We start from the raw sequence: 13496 nt of genomic DNA, 5'->3' as shown, positions 1-13496 counted from the left end.
ACGGGCGAGTATTCCGCGCGGATGCGATGCGTGAGGTGAACGCATTGCACCCGCACTGAATACCGACCCATTCATTTCTATGGGGCTGTTCACATGAGCGGTGATTTTCACGCATCACTTATGCGTTGCGTGAAAATCGCAGCATGCCATATATTCTGAGTTTTTCACGCAACGCAGGCCCCATAGAAGTGAATGGGGTTGCGTGAAAATCGCAAGCATCCGCAAGCAAGTGCGGATGCGGTGCGATTTTCAAGCACGGTTGCTAGGAGACGATCGGGATGGAGACCCGATCATTATTATTTTCCCTTATAACATGGTTATAAGGGAAAATAATAGCTTTCTGAATACAGAATGCATAGTACAATAGGGCTGGAGGGGTTAAAAAAAAAAAAAAGATAATTTAACTCACCTTAATCCACTTGGTCGCGAAGCCCGGCTTCTCGTCTGTCTCCTTTGTTGAACAGGACCTGTGGTGAGCATTAATTACAGTAACAGGACCTGTGGTGACGTCATTCCGGTCATCACATGATCCATCACTTGATCTCTTACCATGGTGATGGATCATGTGATGACCGGAGTGACGTCACCACAGGTCTTTTTCCTGTAATTAATGCTCACCACAGGTCCTGTTCAACAAAGGAGACAGACAAGAAGCCGGGCTTCGCGACAAAGTGGATTAAGGTGAGTTAAATTATCTTCTTTTTTTTTTTTAACCCCTCCAGCCCTATTGTACTATGCATTCTGTATTCAGAATGCTATTATTTTCCCTTATAACCATGTTATAAGGGAAAATAATACAATCTACAGAACACCGATCCCAAGCCCGAACTTCTGTGAAGAAGTTCGGGTTTGGGTACCAAACTTGCGCGATTTTTCTCACGCGAGTGCAAAACGCATTACAATGTTTTGCACTCGCGCGGAAAAATCCCGGGTGTTCCCGTAACGCACCCGCACATTTTCCCGCAACGCCCGTGTGAAAGAGGCCTAAGAAGCGACCTTGGCGTGGTGAGTGGGTTTATGCCTTTTGATCAAAACATACACTAAAGCCTCTTGTACAGCATGAAGTATGGGGGGCTGTACACTTCAATATTGCGCTGAGAAGCGAGTTTAATTAGATCAAAGCATAGCATTGTGGATGTGTGATCCAGGTCTGTTTTTCTCCCCTTGATATATGCAAGTTGTATGTTTCTTCTTTATTACTGATATTAGCACTCCTCCCATTCGGCACAGGTGGTTTTAATTTCGCAGAAGTCTAGATATTAGTGGTAATTGACCTGTAGCTCCTGATAGCAATGGACATGTTGTGTTAGACAACTGTTCATATGGTGCAGTACTGCGTGGTGGCCTTTGTTTTTGTGGCGCTGTGCTGGTGGGTTGGTGGGACCCAGTGCCATGGGTGGCATTGTCAGACAGCAGGGTTGCTGATTGACTACTGGGTCCTGCCGCCTACTAGGGCAGTGCCACTTTGTCACCGCAGTGTGCTGCGCCTTTTTGTCAGAGTAGGTCCCACTCAAAGAGGCAACCTTGGTGTGGTGAGTGGGCTAATGCCTTTTGATCAAAACTTACACTAAAGCCTCTTGTACAGCATGAAGTATGGGGGGCTGTACACTTCAATATGGCGCTGAGAAGCAAGTTTAATTAGATCAAAGCATAGCATTGTGGATTTGTGATCCAGTTCTGTTTTTCTCCCCTTGATATCTGCTGGTGACTAGTGCCAGCATTAATGGCCAAAGTAGATTTTTTTTGTCTGATTTAAATGCGTGACCTTTGTCATTGCCTCATTGAATAAGTCCACAGGGTAGCCCCTGGACAGCAACCACCTTAAAGGGAATCTGTCACCTAGTTTTACCCTATAGAAATTATTTTAAAGATATGTAAATTAGCCAATTAAGGTGCCCAAGGCGTGGTTACTTACGGTTAAGGAGCCCAGCCACGCCCCCTGTGATGGAGCCCAGAAGCGCCTGCATCCAGGAATCTCCTCCTTGCTCACAAAGTTACAGTGCCGTAATCTCGCGATGCGGGAGCTAGCGCATGCACAGTGCCGGCTAAGTGTTTGTTCCCTTTGCTGGCATCGGCCTCAGTGAACGAACTGCGCATGCGCTGGCTTGCGCATCGCGAGATTACAGCACTGTAATTTCGTGAGCAAGGAGGAGATTCCTGGATGCAGGCGGTGCTGGGCTCCTTCACATGGGGCGTGGCTGGGCTCCTTAACCGTAAGTAACCATGCCTTGGGCACCATAAATCATTTTTTAAATGAAATAAAATCACACAGAGCTATGGGACATGTATATTGCGGACATGCTAGCGGAGATCTATCCATGCATGTCCGCAGCTCTATAGGGTAAAACTAGGTGACAGATTCCCTTTAAATCCAGGGCCTACCTCCGGAAGCTCTCCTCTGTTTTATTTATCTGTCTTAATCTCACAAATTGGCCATATGGGACTGCTTTTTTAACGCTGTATGGATGATAGCTAGAATAGTGCAACGATGGTAGCCGTAGGCTTGCGGTACCCCTCGGTAACCAACTCACTGTTTCTAACTGATATGAGTACATCTAAGAATTCAAGTTGCAGTCCACCAAAATTGTAGGTGAACACCATATTCATCTGTTTAAATACTCCACAAAATTTCCAAAGGTGGTTTCCGTACCTGACCACACAATAAATACATCATCTATAAACCTTACATAGGTCTGTATATAAGGTAAAAAAGGATTTGTGACAGAATATATATTTTTATCTTCAAATCTCGCCAAATATAAATTTGCGACTGGTGTACCCATAGCACTACCGAACTTTTGCTTGTACCACTCATCCCTGAATTTGAAGGCATTATTTTTCAAAATCAAACCCAACGCATCCTTAATGAAGTCCAAAAAAAACACACTTTTTTCAGTATTACTCAAGACTTCCATTACTGCCTCTATGCCTTCATCTTGTGGGATGCGCGTGTAGAGGCTTTCCACATCCAGAGACACTAGCTGAAATCCATCCTGCAAATGGATGGACTCCAGTGCCAGTAGTAAATCAGCCGTGTCTGACATGTGAGGGTGCAAACTGCACCATCGGTCTGGGCAACCAGTCAATGTATTGTGACTGGTTCAGTCACTAACCCAACCCCCGAGACAATGGGTCTACCAGGGAGATGGGTCAGTGACTTGTGAATTTTGAGCAGAAAATACCATGTGGGTTTAGTTGGAAACAAAGGCAGAAGTTTCTCAGCTTTTTTTCTCGACACCACATTACACTCTACATACTTATGCAAAAGACCTCCTTAGATGACCCTGTATCTTAAAAGTAGGGTCTATCTTCAATCTTTCATACACATTATTGTTCTCAAGTTGCCTATGAGCTTTTGCTACATAATATTCCCTGGTCATCAGGACCACGTTACCCCCCTTGACCACCAGTTTTATGACAATATCATCACAGGACTGTAGCCACCTCAAGTCCTTCTCTTCCCCTCTATCTAAATTCTTATGTACTTGGGGGTAAACAAGAGCTTTTACCCCTTCTAGTACTTTCCGTTGAAAAATGTCTATGCTACATCCGGCGGGCAAGGGGGGGGGGGGCAAAACGTAGACCTGACACCTCCTACAAACTCTTCTTGAGATTGTATCTGTGGTGGTTCACACAAATCTGAATCTGTCATCAATTCCAAGCAAGATATCTCTGTTGAATCTAAACCAGCAGTCACACTGAACCCCAAAGGTCCTATGACTACTGGTTTTTCACCCTCCCTATCTCCCTTAGGTGGTACTGGCAAGTTCTTAATTAACCTATTTAAATTCAGCTTCCTAATGGCTTTAAAGAGATCTATTTTAAAAGTGACCAGATCAAACTGCTCCACCAGGCTGTAATTCAGCCCTCGATTGAGGACCTTCTCACAGTCGGGTGGTAGCTCGGAGCCGGTCAAATTGACTACTAAATTCTGTATTACATGACTCTGTTTCTTATAGCTCCAATCAAAAACTGTACTCCGGTCATAATCTTGCTTATCCCTAACGAACTTGTCCCGTTTCTTTTCTTTTTTTTTTACCTTGGATCACTGTTAGGCCTCTTTCACACGGGCGAGTTTTCCGCGCGGGTGCAATGCATGAGGTGAATGCATTGCACCCACACTGAATCCGGACCCATTCATTTCTATGGGGCTGTGCACATGAGCGGTGATTTTCACGCATCACTTGTGCGTTGTGTGAAAATCACAGCATGCTCTATATTGTGCGTTTTTCATGCAACGCAGGCCCCATAGAAGTGAATGGGGCTGCATGAAAATCGCAAGCATCCGCAAGCAAGTGCGGATGTGGTGCAATTTTCACGCATGGTTGCTAGTAGACGATCGGGATGGGGACCCGATCTTTATTATTTTCCCTTATAACATGGTTATAAGGAAAAATAATAACATTCTTAATACAGAATGCTTAGTAAAATAGAGATGGAGGGGTTAAAAAAATAAAAATAAATTAAACTCACCTCTTCCACTTGTCACTGCGCTCATCATATGGTTCATCACACGATCCATCACCAACGGATCCGCCATTTATGGACTTTTTTTGCACATTTTTCGGGTTTAACATGCAAAAGCCGGATCCGGTTTGACGGAACACACGGCGCCGGATCCGGCATTAATTCAAGTCAATCGGAAAAATGCCGGATTTTTGGCCGGAGGTAAAAATACAACATGCTACGGTTTTCTGAAAAGCCTGATCAGTAAAAAAGACTGAACTGAAGACATCCTGATGCATCCTGAATGGATTGCTCTCCATTCAGAATGCATGGGGATAAAACTGATCAGTTCTTTTCCGGATTTGAGCCCCTAGGACTGAACTCAGTGCCGGAAAAGAGAAACGCTAGTGTGAAAGTACCCTTAGACTGATCAGGATCCTGATCAGTCTTAAAAATGCCTAGTCAGTAAAAAAAATGCATTGAAATGCCGGATCCGTCTTTCCGGTGTGATCCGGCAAAATGGATCCGGCATTTATTTTTTTTCACCTTTTTTTTGGACTGCGCATGCGGATCCGATCCCTTGTGGAGCACTCGACACCATCTCAATACCAGCAAATCTCAGGACACTTCTGTTCCCTCCATGTTCGGAATTTACATGATCAATCAGGCGTGGGCACGCATGATACGCATGTGGGAGCCAGCACATAAAGGATGGCGCATTTTGCGTCAGTATGTTAATGGCCCGAAGAAGCGCTTAAGCGCGAAACGGTGGTCGCCGTAATTTTTTCACTGCACCGTATGTTTGTCTGCCCCAGGCCGACTGTTGGCTGGAGACAATAAAGGAAGACTGCATCGTTGGTGAGTGCCGCCTGTTCATTTTCTATAATGGTATATATTCTGTCAATTTGGACTCACCTACAATATGGGTCCACTTTTTTTTTTTTTTTTCCAGGGCCACTTTAAGTTCCCAGTCCGCCCATGATAGCACAGTGACCCATTCATTCTAAGAAGCCATACACACATCTGTATTTTTATGGTTCTGTGTGGCCTTTTTGCAAATTATATAACATGTCCTATTTTGGTCTTTTTTGTGGACAAGAATAGTTCTTTCTGTTGATGGGAGTGAGAAAAATGCAGAATATATACTGAGGGTATCCATATTTTGAGGATCCGTTATTTGTGGACTGAAATATGGACACGTCAGTGTGCATGAAGCCTGAGGGTGCCTTCACACGCAGCATATTGTTGCAGAATATCAGTACTATTCATTTGAATGGGATTGTTTTGGCAGGAAACAGATGGATTTCTGCAAGCCCCATTCAGATGAATGAAACAAATTTTCAGTAGTAGAAATTTTCTGCAACAAAATCTGACATGTGTGAAGACCCACAACACTATATATAAATCTGAATTAGCCTGTATATACTGTACTTGTCTTTACTTTGCGCCCCTCAGAGGTGGTAATTAGAGATGAGCGAATCGAATCCCACAAAGTGGAATTCGATCCGAATTACAGGATAAATTAGATTCGCCTAGAAGCCGAATTTCCTCGTACTTCCTGTCAGCAAATCGATTTAACCTGAAAAAGTATAAAAAACCAAAAAAATTCTAACTTACCGCCTCCATTTTTTAGCAACGGGCCGCCAGCCTCCATCTTGCTTAAAGATCTCAGCCGAAATCCCGTGTGGTTCAAGATTACATCATCACGCCGGCCGGCGTGATGACGTCATATGTCACTGCGCCAGCCGGCGTGATGACGTAATATCGCACTGCACAGGATTTTGGCCGAGATCTTCAAGCAAGATGGTGGCGGCAGGCCCGTTGCAAGCAAATGGAGGCTGTAAGTTTGAAAAAATTTTTTTTTTGTTATTTTTACTCTCAGATGCTGCGATCATGTATGAACACGGCATCTGAGGAGTACAATGACGGGGGCAGCGATATCTCCGCTTCCTGTCATTGCACCCACTACTTACAAGGAAATGCGCTTCGTGACAAAGTAAGGGTGGGTTCACACTAGCGTTATGGAGTCCGTTATGGCTTTCCGTTATAACAGGGTTATAACGGAACATAACGGAATCCATAGAATGGAATACAAAACGGAAGCCTTTAAGAGGCATTCCGTTTTGCTCTGTCCTAATAGAAGTCTATGGGAAAACATAACGGATCCGTCTGGGTCCCGTTATGCAGGACGGAAAGCAAAGTCCTGTCGACAGGACTTTGTTTTCCGTCTTGCATAACGGGAACCAGACGGATCCGTTTTGATTCCCATAGACTTTTTTTGCATTCCGTCATAATGCAAGTCTATGGGCAGCAAAATGGACCGCCCTTCCTTCTTATGGATTCCGTTATGTTATGTTCCGTTATAACTTTTTTCATAATCTCGCTCATCTCTAGTGGTAATATGCTGACAAATTTTATGCATGTACAGTCAGGGGTGCACCTAGCTTTTCTGCTGCATGAGGCGAAAACTGATACAGCGCTCCCCTTCCCAATGCCAATTTCTTAACCTAGCCCCTTCCCTTCAGCCTATGGCCCTTTGGCTGCCCCCTTTTGCCCCTACCTGGCGCTGCCTGAGGCAATCACCTCACCTAGCCTCATTGGTGGTGCACCCCTGTTTACAGTAGCAAACCAGGTCTACGGCATGCAGAGTGAGCTGAGAAATTGGAGTCTGATCGCAAAGAAGCTCTGACACATATTGCAGTGTGATATGAAATTAATATTAAGAGGGTTTTTTTTTTTTTATAATTACCTGCTGCTATATTCACACTTATGATATTGCTTGCAGCATTAACTGTCTAGTCCGAACAAGACAATGCTGGAGCTACCTGTTTAGTCTAACCTGTTGCCTTTTATTTTCCAGGAGAGTGTAACTGTGGCGTCTGCAATTGTTTTGATGGCTTTGATGGGACTGAATGTCAGTGCAAAAAATCTACAGATAGGTGTACGGATAATGGGAGCATATGCAGTGGCCGGGGGAATTGTATATGCAATCAGTGTCAATGCAATGCAAGTGGTTATATAACACCATTTTGCAAGACTTGTCCTGGATGCCCTTCCCCATGTCCACGTTTTGGGTAAGCATGTAACAATATTGCTTTGCAGATAATTTTTTTTTTAGGAAACTATGGAATTTAACAAAAAACACAAAACAATAGTATGTGTCTCTGAAAAGCCTGAGTGACAACCAACATGGCAACCGTTATGTTTCCCTTAAGGAATGGGAGAAGTAATGGCCATTGTTGTAGTTGCAACCCATGTCTCCCTGATGAGATAGAGAATGTCTAGATATTTACTCTGGTGACTGCATATGAAGCCGACGCCTCCACTTCTGAGTGGGATAACGTCAACTGCGCGTGCGCTCATTAATCTTCGCTGCTTGGCAAGCTGCAAAAGACAGGGTGAGCTCACTCCTTGTTTGCAAACGAGTGCGTCTAAGGCTGAGTTCACACGGGTGAGATTTCCGCGCGGGTGCAATGCGTGAGGTGAACGCATTGCACCCGCACTGAATTCGGACCCATTCATTTCTATGGGGCTGTGCACATGAGCCGTGATTTTCACGCATCACTTATGCGTTGTGTGAAAATCGCAGCATGCTCTATATTGTGCGTTTATCACGCAACGCAGGCCCCATAGAAGTGAATGGGGCTGAGTGAAAATCGCAAGCAAGTGCGGAAGCGGTGCGATTTTCACGCATGGTTGCTAAGATGACAGTCTATTCACTGTATTATTTTCCCTTATAACATGGTTATAAGGGAAAATAATAGCATTCTTAATACAGAATGCTTAGTAGAAGGTCAAATGAGGGTTAAAAAATATAAAAAAATTAACTCACCTCCTCCTCTTGATCGCGTAGTTGCCGATCTCTTCTTACTTCTTTAATCATGAGCTGTCGGCTAAAGGACCTGTGGTGACGTCACATCACATGGTCCAATCACATGGTCCATCACCGAGGTGATGGATCATGTGATTGGACCATGTGATGAGCTCAGTGACGTCACCACAGGTCCTTTGACAGGTCCTGAAGAAAGAACAGGAGACCGGCAGCTACGCGATCAATTGGAGGAGGTGAGTAATTTTTATTTATTTTTTAACCCTCAATTGACCTTGTACTAAGCATTCTGTATTAAAGAATGCTATTATTTTCCCTTATAACCATGTTATAAGGGAAAATAATTACATCTACACAACACCGAACCCAAGAAGTTCGGGTCTGGGTACCACATTCAGTTTTTTATCACGCGCGTACAAAACACATTGCACCCGCATGATAAAAACTGAACAACGGGATGCAATCGCAGTCAAAACTGACTGCAATTGCGTACCTACTCGCGCGGTTTTGGTTTGCCGCAATGCACCCGAGACGCATCCTGAACAAATCCGTCACGCCCGTGTGAACCCAGCCTAAGGGGAGCAGCGTGTTTGTAGCCGTGCTCAAACTGCATAAGTCTGCCTTTTGGTGCTCCCAATGGTTGATTTGCATACGACTATAAGTTTTCATTTCTCCACAACACCGGCACCTATAAAGAAAAGAGAGGTATCGTTTTACTCAGCTACATCATGTCTGGTTTAATAGGGTTGATCCTGGTGACAGAGCCTCTTTAATGGTGACGTATATACAGCTCTGTGCACAGTATAATAGTAGTATCTATATAAGCTCTGCACATATGTGTACATGTAGGCTCTGTCCCTTCCTCTAAAATCTAGTACATAGGCTATGCTGCATATACACTGTGATTGTGTGTAGGCGCTGCAGCCATGTCTGGAATATAACATACAGGCTCTATCCTATAAGAATATGGACTGAAGCTTTGCCAATATATACATGTTACATCTAGAATAAAATATATGCTTTGTTAACTATGCCAGGGCAGATTCTGCCTATTGGAGCAGTAAACAAATAGCTGTCACTGCGCGGTACTGAACGATCCTGGGTTCCCCTTCCTTCCCCTACCCCCTGATCCCCTCACACACATTCCCTTAGATTTAACAGTTGCGCATATGCAGCGTACTCAAGTTGTGTGTAGAAATGTGTTCCTGGGTGTAGTAGTGCAATAGACACTAACCTGAGACGGCTGACTCTCTGCAAAGGCAGGTGATGGTAGAAAATGTTCGTGACGCCAGTGCCAATTAAACGGTGGCACGCCGTTTGCGGATAGCAGGAATAAATGAGGAACCACGTGATGTTAAAACAGAACTCCAACTTTAGTAGTTATAAATATAGAGACATTCACGGAAGCGCAGTTCCTTTGCATACAGTCGATTTTTCAATACGGTTGATGCAGGCAATACAGATTGAGCAAGGTGACTACAGAGTGTTAAACACAGGACTTGCAGCACAGGAGCTTGCACTCTATCTCTGACTGATCCTGGAACATAGCAAATCTTCTCCAAGGCCCAATAACCTAGCTCTGGCTTATATCCTTGGTTTTAGCTTTATAAAGTACCTCCTCTGTTATCTTGAGTACCTCTTGCTTTCTTGATCTTTGCCTCTGTCTCTCTCTCTCTGCTTCCTCAGACTCTAGAAGTTTCTGAACAGTGGTCTTCCTGCTTCTGCATATATATATTCAGGAGGGGAACCTTCTCCTTGGATGTGGAACCCGGTTACAGGGACTACAATACCCTCTCCTGGTCCGCAGGCTTCAGGCCTGGACTTGTCTCTGACATAGTCTAAGCTCCAGCTTCAGACTGCAGGCTGCAGCTTTAGACAGACACTTAGACTAGACTCTCTTAGACTGGCCTTCCTTTCCCTGACTGGGCCTTATATAAACTAGGGCTCTCTAGCTGCCTCTAGGTACTAGAAGCTGAAATGACACCCCTAGCAGGCCTGTACATGCAAGTGTCATAGTAACAGGGAAACACATAGCATTGCATTACATGACATTTTATAAAACTGACATATACCAACTTCCCATGATTAAAGAGGGACGACAGCACACCAAGTGACACTTTTGTAGTGACGGGCATTACAGTCCCCGTACACTACACATATGCACATCCGACCCTGTTGACAGTGAACTATGAGGGCAAAAGAAAACAAAATAATCTTTCATTCATCATAATCGAAGTAAAATGTTCAATTAATGACAAATTTGCTTTTGGTCCTAATTCCCCTAGATATGCTTTCAGGCTGCTCAGCCTGACAGTACATTTCATGTACGATCAATCCAATACTACTTATTGTAGAGCAGGAACTCTCCTCTTAAATAGATAGAAATGGAGGCAACCCATCTTAGCCACCTTCTAGGACGGTTTTCCAGAGGCCATCTTGATACATTCCCGGAGATACTCTATAATAATCTTTTGCCGCTGCTTCCTAGTCAATTGCCAAACACTGACTGCTGCTCTCCAGCAATGACATGTTGACATGGGCATGTAACCACTGCAGTCAGTCACGTGCCTGTGTTGATATGTTGGTTATGTGTGTGCTTTATGGAACCAGCTAATTCACATAGATATGTTATATTAGGAAGCTTTATCAATGTATATAGGGGGTTATTTACTAACAGAAATATATCTATATTAGGCATATTTCTGGCACAGATTGCTGCCCTAAGGTTCTTTGCGGTGCAATCTGCAACTTTTTCGCAGCTCACGACAGGTCTAAAAAAGTCGGTGTGGCAGGGCCAGGGAAAGAGCCTCTTTTAGGCGTGTAGGGAGCTGGTATAGATAAGTAGAGGACGGTGCCTCTACATAACTTCGGCGGATCCACCACCAGCGCAGGACTTTATTAAGACCGGCGTCTAAAATGCCGGTCTTAATAAATGACCCCCATAGTGTTGCTATCCTACCTGATCTGTGCCTCCAGCAGTACAATAAAGCTGTCATAAGCTATCCCACACTGCTTTTTCTGTCCCAGTCTAAACAGAAACGTTGACAAGTGAGCTACAAAAAATGGGAAGCGTTAACCACCAATATTTTTTACAGAAATAGGTTTATAAAAAATACAAAAAATACTTTATTTCAATAAGTCCTTTTTTGATTATATATTTCCTGAAGAATAATTCACATCTTATCCTATTCCTGTTTGGTGCAATTAGGCCTGATTTTGTAGATTGTTATAGTTGCACCTACACAAAATGGACATTTGTGCTCCTTGGACATCTGTATCATACTGTATGCTGTCCATCTTTTAGTGCATTTTATACTTGATTGGACGAGTTTACACATGGATAGCACATGGACCTACACAGTACAAGCCTTTGGCCGCATACAATGCCTGCAGTGCTCACAATTATGCCTTTATCTCCCAGCCATGAAACTGCAACAGCTACAGTGATCATACATACATGGGGGTCCCGGCAAGGCTTGGTCTCAGCTATCTGATAAGGCCTGATTCAGATCATGTTAAAAATTTTGCTAGATAAAACTGATATTTGTCATTCATCGTGGATGTCCGTATGGTGTCCAAATGTGTCCCTTAGTCATTAATGGGAGAGTCTTAGACTAAAGCAGATGTAAAAATTGTACCATTGACTTTAATAAGACCATGTGCAGTGTGCAGTCTGCTGTACACGTGGATTGTATACGGATGTAAGTTACATTTGTCTGACTGAGGCCTTAATGGTGATGTGATCAATAAGATAACTGCCCCATGTATTATTGGACGTATTTTCATCAGTTAAAAGCCGATCATAATAATCATTAATGATCCTGTTTCTAGTCATCCTTACATAGGTATCAGAAAGGTACATGAAACACAATTTTTCAGACTATAAGACGCAGCCCAGGTTTAGACAACAGAAAATTGGAAGGAAATATTTTCTACTCATCAAAACGTCTCTGGTGCTTTAAAGAAGTGAATGGGTTAAGATCACTAACTTTGGTGGTCTGTGGTTTGTTTCATCTTCTGACCAATGAAACAAACAACAATGGCGCACGTAGTCACTTATTAAAATTATCTGTCCAAGTAAATGTGTCTCCTGTCATATGCTTTTCCCATATTGCTCTGTAATGTCCTACCATGCTTGTTCTTCTATATTATGTTTTCTTTTATTATTTTTTTTACTCTGTCAATGGCCATAATGTGATACATATACAAGCACATCTCTGCAGCCTGCACATTATATACACACACATTTCTCTGCAGTATGTACATTATACACACAGAGTTCTGCAGCATATGTATTTTACACACACAGCTCTGTAGCATATGCATTATGCACACACAGAACTGCTGCATGCCCAGTACATATACATTCTGCGGCATACACATTTTATATATATTGGCTTGAAAATGGTCCCAGTAAGCGGACCGAAACGTCGCTACTTGGGTGAATAAAGGATCCCATCACTTTTCACCAGACGGATGTGCTGCAGTGTACTTATTTCTTTATATATATATATATATATATATATATATATATATATACTCACCTAAAGAATTATTAGGAACACCTGTTCTATTTCTCATTAATGCAATTATCTAGTCAACCAATCACATGGCAGTTGCTTCAATGCATTTAGGGGGGGTGGTCCTGGTCAAGACAATCTCCTGAACTCCAAACTGAATGTCAGAATGGGAAAGAAAGGTGATTTAAGCAATTTTGAGCGTGGCATGGTTGTTGGTGCCAGACGGGCCGGTATGAGTATTTCACAATCTGCTCACTTACCGGGATTTTCACGCACAACCATTTCTAGGGTTTACAAAGAATGGTGTGAAAAGAGAAAAACATCCAGTATGCGGCAGTCCTGTGGGCAAAAATGCCTTGTGGATGCTAGAGGTCAGAGGAGAATGGGCCGACTGATTCAAGCTGATAGAAGAGCAACGTTGACTGAAATAACCACTCGTTACAACCGAGGTATGCAGCAAAGTATTTGTGAAGCCACAACACGCACAACCTTGAGGTGGATGGGCTACAACAGCAGAAGACCCCACCGGGTACCACTCATCTCCACTACAAATAGGGAAAAGAGGCTACAATTTGCACGAGCTCACCAAAATTGAACTGTTGAAGACTGGAAAAATGTTGCCTGGTCTGATGAGTCTCGATTTCTGTTGAGACATTCAAATGGTAGAGTCCGAATTTGGCGTAAACAGAAGGAGAACATGT

At 43.4% G+C, this 13496-nt stretch overlaps 1 protein-coding gene across 5 annotated transcripts in view; it reads left to right on the top strand.

Moving 5' to 3' along the window:
- Nucleotides 1-13496, top strand: part of ITGB2 (integrin subunit beta 2) — a 183570-nt gene that overhangs the window by 157665 nt on the left and 12409 nt on the right. For all 5 annotated transcript variants that reach the window (XM_040439674.1, XM_040439670.1, XM_040439673.1 and 2 more), the window contains one exon: nt 7307-7520. In XM_040439674.1, the coding sequence (XP_040295608.1) occupies nt 7307-7520 (214 nt within the window). The remainder of the gene's footprint in view (nt 1-7306; nt 7521-13496) is intronic.

Source organism: Bufo bufo, chromosome 7 (assembly GCF_905171765.1).
Source record: "Bufo bufo chromosome 7, aBufBuf1.1, whole genome shotgun sequence".
NCBI classification, from domain to species: Eukaryota; Metazoa; Chordata; class Amphibia; order Anura; family Bufonidae; genus Bufo; species Bufo bufo.
The sequence above is the reverse complement of the archived record's forward strand: the minus strand, read 5'-3'. Positions and strand labels throughout refer to the sequence as shown.